This window comes from Nicotiana sylvestris, chromosome 5 (assembly GCF_000393655.2).
Source record: "Nicotiana sylvestris chromosome 5, ASM39365v2, whole genome shotgun sequence".
Lineage (NCBI taxonomy): Eukaryota > Viridiplantae > Streptophyta > Magnoliopsida > Solanales > Solanaceae > Nicotiana > Nicotiana sylvestris.
Genome location: NC_091061.1, coordinates 140,968,575 through 140,982,500, shown reverse-complemented (window position 1 = coordinate 140,982,500; position 13,926 = coordinate 140,968,575). Strand labels below are relative to the sequence as shown.

Here is a 13,926-nt window from a genome sequence, read left to right as displayed (position 1 = left end):
AGACAGCAAATGCACGCAATTAATTAGCAAGTTTTATTATTCTGTAGAATCCTGGATATCTATGTCAGAAAAATAAGCGAGCAATGTTATATAGAAGCAGTTCATTAAGGCGGGTATTAGGACCTATTATTTGCCTACTGAATATCGTCTAGGTACTTCAGACACTAATGCATAATGCTTACAGAATCCAGAATTATTATTAGGTCCTATAGGCATATTGTCTATATGATTGACAGTGGAAATTATATTCGGAACCAATTAATAAAATCCTATAGGCATGGTTTCTAATATTGAACTAACTTAAATCCTATAGGCATGATCTCTAGGTGCACACTGATTTTAGCTTCATGGACATGTTTCATAGCCTTGTATTTTCCTTTATTCCTATAGGCATGCTTTCTAATTACTGACCCGACTTAAATCCTATAGGCATGATCTCTAGGTTTGAAACTGATTTTAATCCTATAGGCATAATATCTATTACTAAATTGATTTAAATTCTATATGCATGATCTCTATCAAGCAACATAAGGGCAGAAATTGTACGCCTTACCAACAAACAATTGAATCAAACATTGAGGTCCTATAGGCATATTTGCTAACACATATTTATTGGACAAATTAATGCAACCTATAGGCAGGATTTTTAATATGCAAATATAATCCTATAGGCAGCTTTCTAATATGCAAATATTGGAGTCAGAATCAATATCACCAACGAAAGTCCTATAGGCAGGATTCTAAAACATATTGCAGAACTTAATAGTTTTGACTAATTAGTAGAATTATTAACATAGATGAATCCTTATAGGCATGATTTCTACCCAGTTTAACAAAAGGAAATAAGAACTCCCCCCCCCCAATCTTACTAAATACCCCAGAATATGTTTATTACAGAGTTATTACAGACTAGAATAGCAAACAAATTATATAATAATAATAAGATACACTATAGGGAGCCTTCATTAGGCCCAAATAAACCTGGGAACTGGGCCTTCAAACCAATCAACTTCGAGGCTCAATTCATAGGTACAACATAGCCCAAATACGAATGTCTCACCCATAACACATGTAGAACCAGGTTTCCAATGTGTCAAAGTTCCCAAGTGCCTCAAGGACACAGGACAATGCTCATACCAGAACCACACACTCAGAAATGTTTCAAAAGAGATTATGAACCAGTTCCCAATGCGTCAGAGTTCACAGGAGTCTCACATGGACCCTGAACAGTGCTCACACTGGGGTGATTGAGGATAGAACCTAAGGAGCTAAGAGTGGAAGTTTTAAAAGAGCAACATCATATAAAGAGAGACATATTTAAACATTTTTGACTTCAGAAGAAAACAAAATTTAAGATATGTATCTTGTAGACAGAATTGCACCCAGAAAACAAGCAAGGTTCATGCCCAAACACGCAGTTCAAATGAGTTGAAGTCTGGTTAACAGTCTAGTTAAGCTAGGTATTCAATGCTAGCATTTAGGACAACCTTGTTTAATCACAGAAGTAATTAGGCAAAACAGTCAGGTTATCACATGAATTCAGAGGGATACCAGACATGTTAGCAACAAATTGATAGGGCATATGAGTTAAGTAACTAATATGTAAAGTTAGGATAAATTAACTAATTACACGTTGAATGCAAGGTTCAGAACAAGTGCAGGAGTAGCAAATAGTATGCATGGACAAGTTAAACATTAAGCTATTTTTTTAAGGATTCATATAACCAATTAACAGTGTCACTCATGGGGGTAGATGAAATCATAGAATCATATAAAATAGTAGAATCATACTCAAAGTTTAAACAGGCTGGTGTAACAACACATATTATGAAACATGGAGAATAAAGTGCCAAGGGAGAAGGTATTACCAGTTAGGCAGGAAAGCAAAGTATATACACCACAGTAGTTGAATCCAGAGTCACTTGGCCTTGGCTTTCAGCCGGCCAAAACCAAAAACAAACGAGCACAGAATTAGAGTAAAAAGCTAATTTTTTAGTGAGAGTACTGAGGGTTCAATTCTGTCTAAAGGGGAAAGGGAGAAGGGTTTAAATAGTATTCAATTAGGCAAACAAATATGGAAAGAAATAAACACACATAAGTAAGGAAAGAAATTAATCACATAATCAATTGAAGTCTAGTTTTAGGACAAATAATACAGAGTTCAGTAAATTATCAAGGAATAATCACATGTAATTAGGCGAGTAACTCTTAGAATAAGGAAAATATCAGATAGAATCAATTAACAATTAGTTTCAAGGCAAAATAAGGTAAAGGAATAAAGGAAACATGGTATATTGAACATAAATAAGGAATATATTAGTCCCATATAAGAAAGAAAGAGTATCGAAAAATCAGTAAAATTCTGAACCCTGGTTTTAGGTAAACCTTCACAAAATCGGCAGAAAAATAAGGCAATGAGTCACATAATGCATATAATGAATGTAGACAGGAGGTTATTCAAAAAGAAAATTAGAATCAAATCAGATTTGGTTCAATCAAAGATCTGAAACCCTTATTTTAGGTAAAGCGCAAAATCGATAAAAAATAAAGGCAAAGAATCATATATTTTGATAGAATGAACATAGACATGAGGTTATTCAGAAGAAATATAAAATCGAACCAGATTTGGTTCAATTAAAGAAGATCTGAAACCCTAACCTTAGTGATAGATATTAAATACTATTGCCTTGTGTTTTGATGATCTAACAAACTTACTGATAAGAACCAGATGGGGAACCTTACCTACTTGGATTACTGCAAACTTAAACGGGTTCCAGCTAAGGATGAACTTCTAATGATTCGGGAGCTAGGAACCAATCAAGAACCTGGTGCTCCTGTGGTTCCTATGTAGCAGTACAAAGTCATATGGACACAGTTGGAATTGAAGTGACTGACGACACTGTTTCTGCCACACTGCAATAAACTGTCAGCCCACTCACGGCAATACACTATCAGCCCACTCACTCTTTAACCAAACAAAGCACTCACATCACCTCAAGTGATGTGATCAATATGTACCTGATGAAGCTTTATACAAAGACATCACTGGAAGGTTTCTCTTTCTCATTCAAGCTTTTTGCAAAAACAGAAAACTCATCATCCTCTCAAGTCTTGAAGAACAAGGTTGAACGCCACTACGGACCAGTTCCTAAAAGATTGATTGTTGTTGTCCTAGTTGATTTGTAACCTTGTTATTATACTTATTATATCTCCTAAATCGCTTACTTAGAAGCATACTGATTAGGAGTCCTCTTGTAAATCCTCAAACTCGTTGAGTTTAGGTTGTGACTAGATTTAGTCATAAAGAAAAGTATTTGTAATTGTAGAATTTCAAAGTGGCTTGGGGTGATAGCACCACAAGTTAGAAAAAGCCTTTGTAACTAGGATAGTCACAAAGTGGCTTGTGGTAAAGGTACCACAAGCTAGTTGAGTAAATTCTTTGCAATCGGAAGTATTGTAAAGTGGCTTGTAATAGGTAAGATTACAAGTTAGTAAAGTTAAAAGCCTACAGTGTAGGTCGTGGTTTTTTGATCACCTTGTGCGGGATTTTTCCACGTAAAAATCATCTACCTCATTTACTTACTGCTTTACTAAGTGCTCTCAGCAGAAACTTCTAGAGGACCAGGTACTCTAAGACTTGGTGGACCCATACAAACTATCAATTGGTATCAGAGCAGGTTCCTCCTATCAGGTTAACACCTAGGAATGATCCTCATGACGGCTCCACTAAATATTGAAGAAGGTCAATCCATATAACACCCACCCAAGTTTGATGGAAAATGCTATTGGTGGTGGAAAGCTAGAATGCAGGTTGAGGATTGCGAGCTTTGGGATATTATCTACGATGGTCTGTTTGTTCCAATCAAGACCAACGGAGAATACACTGAAGTAGAGAAGAAAGCATTGAAGAAGAATGCTCGTGCAAAGGAAATTCTGGTATATGGTTTGGAACCTAATAAGTACGACAAAATCTCTACATGCGACATTGCCAATGAAATATGGGAGGCTTTGCAAATAGCTTATGATGGAACTACACAAGCAAAACAAAATAAATCTAATACTGACGATAGTTCTACGATGGTAGTTGAAGGCGAGGAGAGTGGATATGACTCAACGCTTGCTTTGATGGAGCAATCAGACAATGATGAAGACAATGGCAACGAAGAGGTAAACTTCAGGATGTTCAGAAAAATCTGAAATCCTACTCTCCAAAAAAACTCATGTGTTTAGCTGATATTTTAATTACTGCATTTTGTAGTCCTGCGGAGGATAGGGATTCCTTGTTCTTAGAACTAGAAGAATCGGAACATACTAGGAAAGACTTGTGGCTGTAATTACTGATCAAAAGAATACCATTGAAACTCTTAGAAAAGAAAAGAGTGATCTCTTGGTAGAAGCTGTTGACCAAAGGGAACAAATAGTATAGCCCTTGACTAAGTCAAAACCTGAAAACCCTGAAAGAGGAAAGGAGATAGTTAGTGAGGAATATGTTAGGCTTGAAGATGAGGTGAAGACCTTGAGATGTAGGATGAGCGCTGAAATTGAGAAAAATGAGCTCCTCCAAGACAATCTAGAAAAGGTAATGAATGACCTTGAAAAGCCTCTTAAGTGGACCTAGTCCGTAGAGGCTACCACTGCCTTGTTCACTAATCATAGTGAAAAAGGGCGGGGAGCAGGGTTTTCAAGGAAAAATGATCCTTACAACCCTCGTAGTAAGAGCACCACTGCATCTGATAACTGGCCTCAGACCCAATGTGGGAATACTGGGCACTCCAAGGAAGGTGTCCAAGCCAAAAATCAATCAGTACGAAAAGATAAAGTGGTTGTTAAAATTGTGATCACAAAAGAGGGACCAAGTTCCACTCATAGAAAATGCACATTACCTGTATGGACTAAAAGAGCTCTTATTCATACTCTTTGATACTACAAGGGACCCAAACTTGTTTGGGTTCCTAAAAATAACTCCTAAAATTCTTGTGCAGGGGACAGTGAAGGGAAGTGGTCAATAATGGTTCATGGATAGTGGATGTTCGAAACACATGATTGGGAACACCACAAACTTTCTTTCACTAAAAGCCTTGCAAGGAGGGAGTGTATCCTTTGGCAATGGCAAAAAGGGGTACATTCTTGGAGTTGGAAAAGTTGGGAAGTCACTCACTCACTCTATTGAAAATGTGTACTATGTCAATGGACTTAAGTACAGTCTCCTGAGTGTCTCTCAAATTTGTGATAAGGGAAACAAGGTGGAGTTCTTGTCCAAAATATGTACAGTCACTGACCTTGTGACTGGCGAAATAGTCCTGGTGGCCAAAAGATACAAGAACATCTATGTTGCTGATTTCGAATCTTTACATAGTGGTGATCTGAGTTGTTTGAAGGCGGTTGACGATGATGCTGAACTATGGCACAGAAGACTGGGCCATGTAAACTTCTCTCTTCTGAACAAACTAATTCAGAAGGACCTGGTCCATGGTTTGCCTATGTCACAATTCAAAACTCAAAAAGTCTGCGATGCCTACGCTAGAGTAAAATATGTAAAGTCCTCTTTTAAGTCAAAAAGAGATGTAAGCACCTCAAAACCACTTGAGCTCTTGCATATGGATCTGTGTGGACCTATGAGGGTGCAAAGCAGAAGAGGAAAGAGATGCATTTTCGTGATCGTGGATGACTATTCCAGATTCACATGGACTCTATTTCTCAAAACAAAAGATGAAACGGCTGAAGTATTTGTGGCCTTTGTGAAGAAAATTCAGGTGAAGATGGAGTCTAGAGTTGTATGCATTAGATCAGATCATGGGATATAATTTCACAATGTCAAATTTGGTGATTTCTGCAATGAAAATGGTATCTCTCACAACTTCTCAGCTCCCAGAACTCCTCAGCAAAATGGTGTAGTAGAAAGAAAGAACAGATCTCTGGAAGAAATGGCAAGAACAATACTGATTGACAGTGGACTTGCAAAGAATTTTTGGGCAAAAGCTGTCAACACTGCCTGCTACTTAGTGAACAGGTGCATGATCAGATCAATTCTGACCAAGACACCATATGAACTGCTGAATGGAAGAAAACCCAAGCTGACCTACCTAAGAACGTTTGGATGCAAATGCTATGTTCTCAACAATGGAAAAGATCAGCTTAGTAAGTTCGATGCTAAAAGTGACAAAGGGATTGACTATGATGAAACTTTTGCTCCAGTAGCTCATAGGAAATCCATCAGAATTCTGATCGCTTTTGCTTCTCATATGAAATTCACTCTGTTCCAAATGGATGTCAAAAGTGCATTCTTGAATGGACTACTTAAGGAAGAAGTCTATGTGAAGCAACCACCTGGGTTTGAAAGTCATGAGCACCCTGAGTATGTGTTCAAATTGGACAAAGCCCTGTATGGGCTAAAGCAGGCTCCTCGGGCGTGGTATGAAAGATTGTCAAAATTTCTCTTAGAAAATGGCTTTAAGAGAGGGAAGATTGACAACACTCTTTTCTTAAAGAAACGAGGAAGGAACCTGCTCATTGTTTAGGTATATGTTGATGATATCATCTTTGGAGCAACAACTGACTCTCTATGTGAAGAATTTGCAAAACTTATGGGGAGTGAGTTTGAAATGAGCATGATGGCGGAATTAAATTTCTTTTTGGGTCTTCAAGTAAAACAGTCCCCAAAAGGTACTTCCATATGTCAGCAAAAATACATCAGGGAACTCTTGAAGATGTTTGACATGGAAACATCAAAGATGATAGACACTCCCATTGCAACTGCCACTCGTCTGGACATGGATGAAACATTATCTCTTGTGAATCAAACAATGTATAGAGTCATCACTGGGTCTCTTCTCTATCTCACTGCCAGTCGACCTGTTATTGTTTTCAGCATGGGGTTGTGTGCTAGGTTTCAATCAAACCCCAAGGAATCTCACTTGAAGGCTGCCAAAAGAATACTGAGATATCTCAAAGGCACGCAGGACCTGGTGCTATATTATCCATCAGGTGACAATTTTAATCTAATTGGGTATGCTAATACAGACTATACAGGTTATCTTGTGGATAGAAAAAGTACTTCTGGGATGGCTCACTTCTTAAGATCATGTCTTATCTCTTGGGATACAAGGAAGCAAAATTCAGTGGCTCTTTCACCAGCTGAAGCTGAATATGTGGCTGCAACATCCTGTTGTGCTCAACTTCTGTAGATCAAGCAGTAACTGGAGGATTTTGGAGTTCTCACTGAGAGTGTGCATCTCCTATATGACAACACTAGTGCACTCAACATGGCAAAGAATTCAGTCCAACATAAAGGCAAAATACATAAGTTGCCACCTGACCTACGACCCAAATCCCTCTTACACACTTTTTGCAAACAAAAATTATTTTACACACGCAATCTTTCTAAAGTGTGCCTAAGACACACTACTTTTGTCAGATGAGGCACGCGTGTTTAACAAATAAAAGTGAGCGCGTCAAATCTATACATGTTTTGTCAACATGCCCATCTGCAACTTTATTCCAACGACTCAGATTTAATAAAGTCGATCTGATGGCCTACATTATTCTTTTCTTTTTATCTTTTTTTCTTTTTACCAAAAAATGTCTTTCTAGCCTCCATTTTCTTTTCTCAAGGTACTGTTCACTCAATCTCATTGGATAACACAATAAACTCCGGCGAAAGAGCTTTACAACGCATGTTATATTTTTATTTCTTTTGTTTGCTAAAATATACTCCGGTGAAAGAACTTTGTGGTGCAGGTACAATGCCACTATTATTTCCAGCCATTAATGATGTATCTCGATGTTAATTACGACGGTCGTTTTCTCTACTCGAGAAGCTTGCCGGTAAACTAGTCATTTTCAAGTTTTTTCTTTTCCTTTTTTTCTTTTTCCTTTTATAATGAGAGGAGCGTGTGACCGGAATAAAGGGCTAAAATAAGTTTGACTTTGATTTTGGTTGCAGCTTTTGAATCTACAGTTGCAGATTTTGATTTTAATTTTGGTAAATAGAAATTTCAAAATTTGATAAGTTTGGGTGCTTCTATTATATGGATAGGTTCTTGATTCATGTTAATATTTTGTTCTGGTGGGGATTTGCCATGGCTGTTGGAGTTTAGAGGAAGAGGTCGATGGGTATGGGGTTCAGAAGAAGATGAGAAACGTGGGGGAGGGGGCTTTGTTTCTTTTTTGTTTGTTTTCTTTTAAATATTATCAATTGGTGTAAATTTAGTATTTTCTTTTTTTTTCTTGAGTTAGGACACGTGTCACGAACTTATTGGCGCGTGACCTTACACATATTTTGAAACACTGGTCAAGAAAAAAGTGGTGTGTACTAGCTACACTTTAGAAAGGTTGCATGTGTAATATTATTATCGTCCACAGAAAGTGTGTAAGGGGGATTTGGGCCATAGGTCAGGTGGGTACTTATGTATTTTGCCCAACATAAAAGGACCAAACATATTGATGTGAGGCATCATTTTTGAGAGATAATGTGGAGAAAGGGTTGATATGCATGAAGTTCTGCAGCACTGAAGATCAAACTACAGACATTTTTACCAAGGCACTAAGTAGGGAACAGTTCGAAAGAAACAGAGTAAAGTTGGGACTGTTGAGGCCAAACTAAGAACCTAATCCCTTTTTGAGTTGGCTAAAGTTATTAAGAAATAATAGGTTCAAAGTGTTTCCTGGCCCTACCTAACTCACTTCAATACCGTTGCAGGTAAACACACATGATGAGCATAGAAGCAATAGATACAGTACATGACTGATAAAAGAGGATTAATTCTTTTCAAAAAAAAGGGAAGGAGGACTTGAAGAAAATGTTTCGCAAGAACCAGGTTCTTGTACTAAAGGTTAGTAGTTCTGTACATCCTTTAATACACGTTTTAAAAGGCACAAAATACAAATGCTATGTCATCAACTTTTTAGATCCGGCTGTCACGTCTCTTCAATTCAAAACATTCCATCTCCCTCTGAAACATCACGATTCTCCACGCCTAACCGTTGTTTCAGAACCGGTACCTATTCTTCTCACTTCATAATTGTCCTCTCCGTTTAAAAACCCCTCTCGTCTGCTCTTCCTAACTATAAGCCATATTCTAGGTTTACCAAAAAGGAAGGATCAACACACCTCCTCTTCCAATGGCTGAGAAAACCTTCGACCCATCCATGGAACCTCTCCCCTTCACTGAGTCCGTGTCACCCTCTATTACCTCCACTACTACAATCACTCCTTCCATAGTTTCCCAACCTCCTCCCTACTCTGAAACTCCTAAAACCACTATTTCGTCCTCAACATCATCTGATGCCCGCATCAGTAAAAACCTAATTGGAAAACAAGGTGAAAATACTGACTTCACAAAAGGCTCCGCCATCGTTACCGTCGACTCCATAGTCGTGGAAGCACATGTTGAGAAAGAAAAGACTGTGTTTGTCGTATCCGCGGATGGCATACTGCATGAAGTTATTTCTCAGAGACAAGAGTCACAAAACGTGTGGGTAGAAGGGACCCTTCTAGCTATTGAAGGGGATGCAGCAGTATACACTACTAGGGCATCTCATGAAGAACCTGATCCCTCTCCGGAGGACCTAGGTCAGGACTCTCATCCCCATGATAGTGTTGTACCTGCTTTCAATATTGTTCCCCTGAAAATTCAAGCATCAGAAATGAGGTCTAGTGATGAAGAAGACCTGGACAATGTGCCCCTAGATGCATTCTTGAGTAAGCGCAGGGTTGTCACCACTCCTGAGTCTGAAAGTACGCGGCCTACTACCAGGCTTCAAGTCAAAGAAGCCTACGATTATGCACTTCAAAAGAGCAAGAAAAGTAGTAAAAAGAAAAGGAGAAAGTTGGTAAAAAAATGGTGTCCCTGTAAGTGATGAAGCTATCCCTATCATTGTGGTAGAGGAAGGAACCCCTGAGGAACCTGGTTCCCCTGTTAGGAGGTCCTCAAAAAAGGTTGAGTCTGTCTCCATAGAAAAATGATCTAGTTCCAAGTCCAAGACAAAGGAGGCAGTGAGAAAGCCAGTTCTGGGAAGAAAGCCAGAAGTGACGTCTGCCTTGGATCTGAGCGACTAAGGCATCAAAAGGTTTTGTTGGGTTGCATGTTTGACCCAACAATCTCTGAGATGGCAGGAATGCGTCAGCTTCTAGAAATGGTGGAGTTTCAGCAATAGACGCATCTGTTCTACATTGACGCTCCTAAAGTGTATGAGGAGGAGGTCAAGAGCTTCTTCGCCAGTCTCTTTCCAGTGGATACTGACCATGTATGTGCTATAGTAAATGGGGTGGATTTGTCTTTGACGTGAAATTACTTGGGGAAATTTTGCAGGTTCCTACTGTTGGGGTGTCTAGTGTAAGAGATGTTTGTCAATACAACTTCCGAAATGCAGTCGTGAAAGATAACTCTAATCAGAAGGGGGACCAGGTTCATAAGAAAGCACTGCTTCCCGTCTACCAGTTGTTATTTGAACTGGTGAACAAAGTCATGTTGCCTCGAGCAGAAAGGAGATATATCACTTCCAAATCTGATTTATTCTTAATGGAGCAATTGGACGGTTTCAACCCTGTGAGTCTGCCTTCCATAATAATTGAGCAGATGCAGAAAGTGGCTGATTTCAAGGATGGAAATCACGGGCTTCCCTATGGATTCTTGCTCACATAAGTGTTCAAATACTTTGAGGTTCCGCTTGGAACAGGTAAAGTAGGGACCCGTAAGTAGACATTCTCACAGACAACCTTGGAAGAGTGCGAGTGTATTGAGAAGTATGGGGGTGTAGGAAGTACTTCAACTATGTCTTAGCCCATCAATGGCCAAAACAGCGCAGCTGAGGAGATACGTCGACTGAAGGCCAGGAATGCCATCCTGGAAGGACAGCAGGCTCGAGCAGTTCCCATGTCAAATGATGAGGTGATCCATTTGACTCAAGAAAATGCTGACCTCAGGGCGCAAGTTGAGAACCTGAAAGCCGAACTGCTCAACGAGAAAAAGTAGGGAAATGCCCGAATAGACCTTGTTCTCCAGACACTTGTCGCTGCTTCCAAGCCTTTTCCTCCTAGTACCCCCTAAGTTTCCCCTCAGGGACCAGTTATCTGGATGTGTTCTTTTTTTTTCTGTTGATGATTGGTGGATGTTTTTTGTTGTTGTTTTTTTTTCATTGTGGTTGGGATGTACTACTACTACTGCTCCCGTGATCAAGTCCAAATGCTGCCTCTTCCTTTTTCAAAGGAAGGGGCATATGAAACTATTATTAATCTAAATCCTCTTTTATTTTGTCTATTACTTTCTCTTTGTGTTCTGTTCTTTCTCATGCTAGTGTGCACATATGTGGCATGAGTTAGCTTGGCTGGACTTCTTTGTGCTTTTATTCCTTTTAATGATGCCAAAAGGGGAAAAAAGATTAATATGGACTCAGGGGGAATCACATTGGGGAACTGGTTCTTTATATATAAATTGAAAAAGATTAAGGCATTGTCTCAGGGGGAACTCTTTGACACTGCTCTCTACTGCCTTAATTCTGAACTTATAACTATTTAAGTTTGTCATCATCAAAAAGGGAGAAATTGATAGATCTTAAATACTCTTTCCTTGTGTTTTGATGATCTAACAAACTTACTAATAAGAACCATATAGGGAACCAGACCTACTTGGATTGCTGCAAACTTAAACGGATTCTAGCTAAGGATGAATTGCTACAGATTCAGGAGCTAGGAACCAATCAAGGACCTGGAGCTCCTGTGGTTCCTATGTAGCAGTACAAAGTCATATGGACACAGCTGGAACTGAAGTGACTTACGGCACTGTTTCTACCGCACTGCAATACACTGTTAGCCCACTCACTCTTTAACCATACAAAGCACTCACATCACCTCAAGTGATATGATCAAGATATACCCGATGAAGCTCATACAAAGACATCACCGTAAGGTTTCTGTTTCTCATTCAAGCTTTTTGTAAAAACAAAAAACTCATCATCCTCTCAAGCTTGAAGAACAAGGTTGAACGCCACTACGGACCAGTTCCTAAAAGATTGATTGTTGTTGTCCTAGTTGAGTTGTAACCTTGTTATTGTACTTACTATATCTCCTAAATCGCTTATTTAGAAGCATACTGATTAGGAGTCCTCTTGTAAATCCTCAAACTCGCTGAGTTTAGGTTGTGACTAGATTTAGTCATAAAGAAAAGTCTTTGTACTTTACAGTTGCAAAGTGGCTTGGGGTGATAGCACCACAAGTTAGAAAAAGCCTTTGTAACTAGGATAGTCACAAAGTTGCTTGTGGTAAAGGTACCACAAGTTAGTTGAGTAAATCCTTTGCAATCGGAAGTATTGTAAAGTGGCTTGTAATAGGTAAGATTACAAGTTAATAAAGTTAAAAGCCTACAGGTGTAGGTCGTGATTTTTTGATCCCCTTGTGCGGGATTTTTCTATGTAAAAATTCTCTGCCTCATCCACTTACTGCTTTACTAAGTGCTCTCAGAAGAAACTTGTAGAGGACCAGTACTCTAAGACTTGGTGGACCAATACAAACTATCACTTAGGGTTAAGTCGAATCAATGAGAGATACGGAAATATTCATACTTTCCAAGACCAAAAAATGATGAACACAGACAGAATAAGCAACAGGTTAAAGATTTTGAACCAGGTTTGGTTCGAATCTCTTACGATCTGCTTGCTATTTTCGGCAAGCTATTAGGTAATACCAAAATCGGGTAGCCAATAAGGAGGAGGGGCTAATATGGTAAGGGAATCATAGATTGATTCCATTTTTGGGGTTGCAATCAGAGAGATTTGAGTGACGGCGCTAGGGTTTGACAGAAGGAGGTATGAGAGACGAGAGCGTATGAGGGCGGCGGGTTTGGGATTATGAGGGTTAGGGTTTGGTATAGGTAAATTAAAAGGGGTGTGATGGATGTGGGTCGTTGGTCATAAGAGATCAACGACCGGGATTGAAGGAAGGGGCTAGGGACTCGCTAAAAATGGGTACTGGGTTATGGGGTTTATTTGGTTTGGGATGGGTAATTGGGCTAGTTTGGGTAGCTTAGGTCCGAAAATTCAATAAACATTGGGGCCAGATTTTAAATACCCAATTTATTAAACAAATAATTTATAAAAATAATAAATGAATAAAAAATATCATTTGTGCATGAAAATGATTTAAAATAATTACTTAACATTATAAAAATATAAAAAATTATTTTCTGCATAAATAATGTAATTATGCCTATATACGGGCTATTATTGCAAAAATATGCAATTTTAGCCTAAGGATGCGAAATACAATTGTAATAAGTATATATAAAATATTTGAACCATAATATGGATATAAAATGATAAAAATTAAATAATAGATTATTATAAAATTATTTGTGATGCAATTAATAATTATTTATATAAAAATATAGAAATAAATTGATTAAAAGCTTTTAAAATTATAGAAAATTATGGAAAAATACTTGATAATGATCATGCACTATTTTGAAGGTATATATGTATATTTTAAAAATATATGAGGGAAAAATTGGGTATCAACAGACACTCAAACAACCTGTCCATAACCACCCAACCTCAAAGACCTACTCGTCGCCAATAAGCACTCTCCGCTCGTGCACTCACCAACAAGAGATGTTTACTAACATTACTTATCCGTCATGGAATCATGTGTCTCACCAAAGAATAAGAAGATATTTTGTCCACACATTTAAATATGCATTTGAATATAATTTAAGGACATCACATATAGTAACAAAGAACCACTCACTCTAACAAAGAAATTCATGTGCATCCCGTAGCAGTACCATATGCTTGCCAGTAGTGTATATCTCCACTAATCTAAGCTCACAAAGTCTAAGATCAATTAGGTCTCTATGGTTTGTAATGTAGGCTAAGGGGCGGGTAGGATATATTTTGGGTATAGTGACTAACCCTCCTAAGCACGTTAATACACTA

At 38.4% G+C, this 13,926-nt stretch overlaps 2 protein-coding genes across 2 annotated transcripts; both read left to right on the top strand.

Moving 5' to 3' along the window:
* Positions 1–3,804: 3,804 nt before the first annotated feature.
* Positions 3,805–5,009, top strand: LOC138869406 (uncharacterized). The gene is made up of 3 exons (XM_070147022.1): positions 3,805–4,167; positions 4,427–4,579; positions 4,983–5,009. Exons 1-3 carry the CDS (start codon positions 3,805–3,807, stop codon positions 5,007–5,009), a joined length of 543 nt encoding a protein of 180 aa, XP_070003123.1.
* A 1,602-nt stretch (positions 5,010–6,611) lies between these two features.
* LOC138869405 (secreted RxLR effector protein 161-like) lies at positions 6,612–7,184 on the top strand. The gene has a single exon (XM_070147021.1). It carries the CDS (start codon positions 6,612–6,614, stop codon positions 7,182–7,184), a length of 573 nt encoding a protein of 190 aa, XP_070003122.1.
* The last annotated feature ends 6,742 nt before the right edge of the window (positions 7,185–13,926 follow it).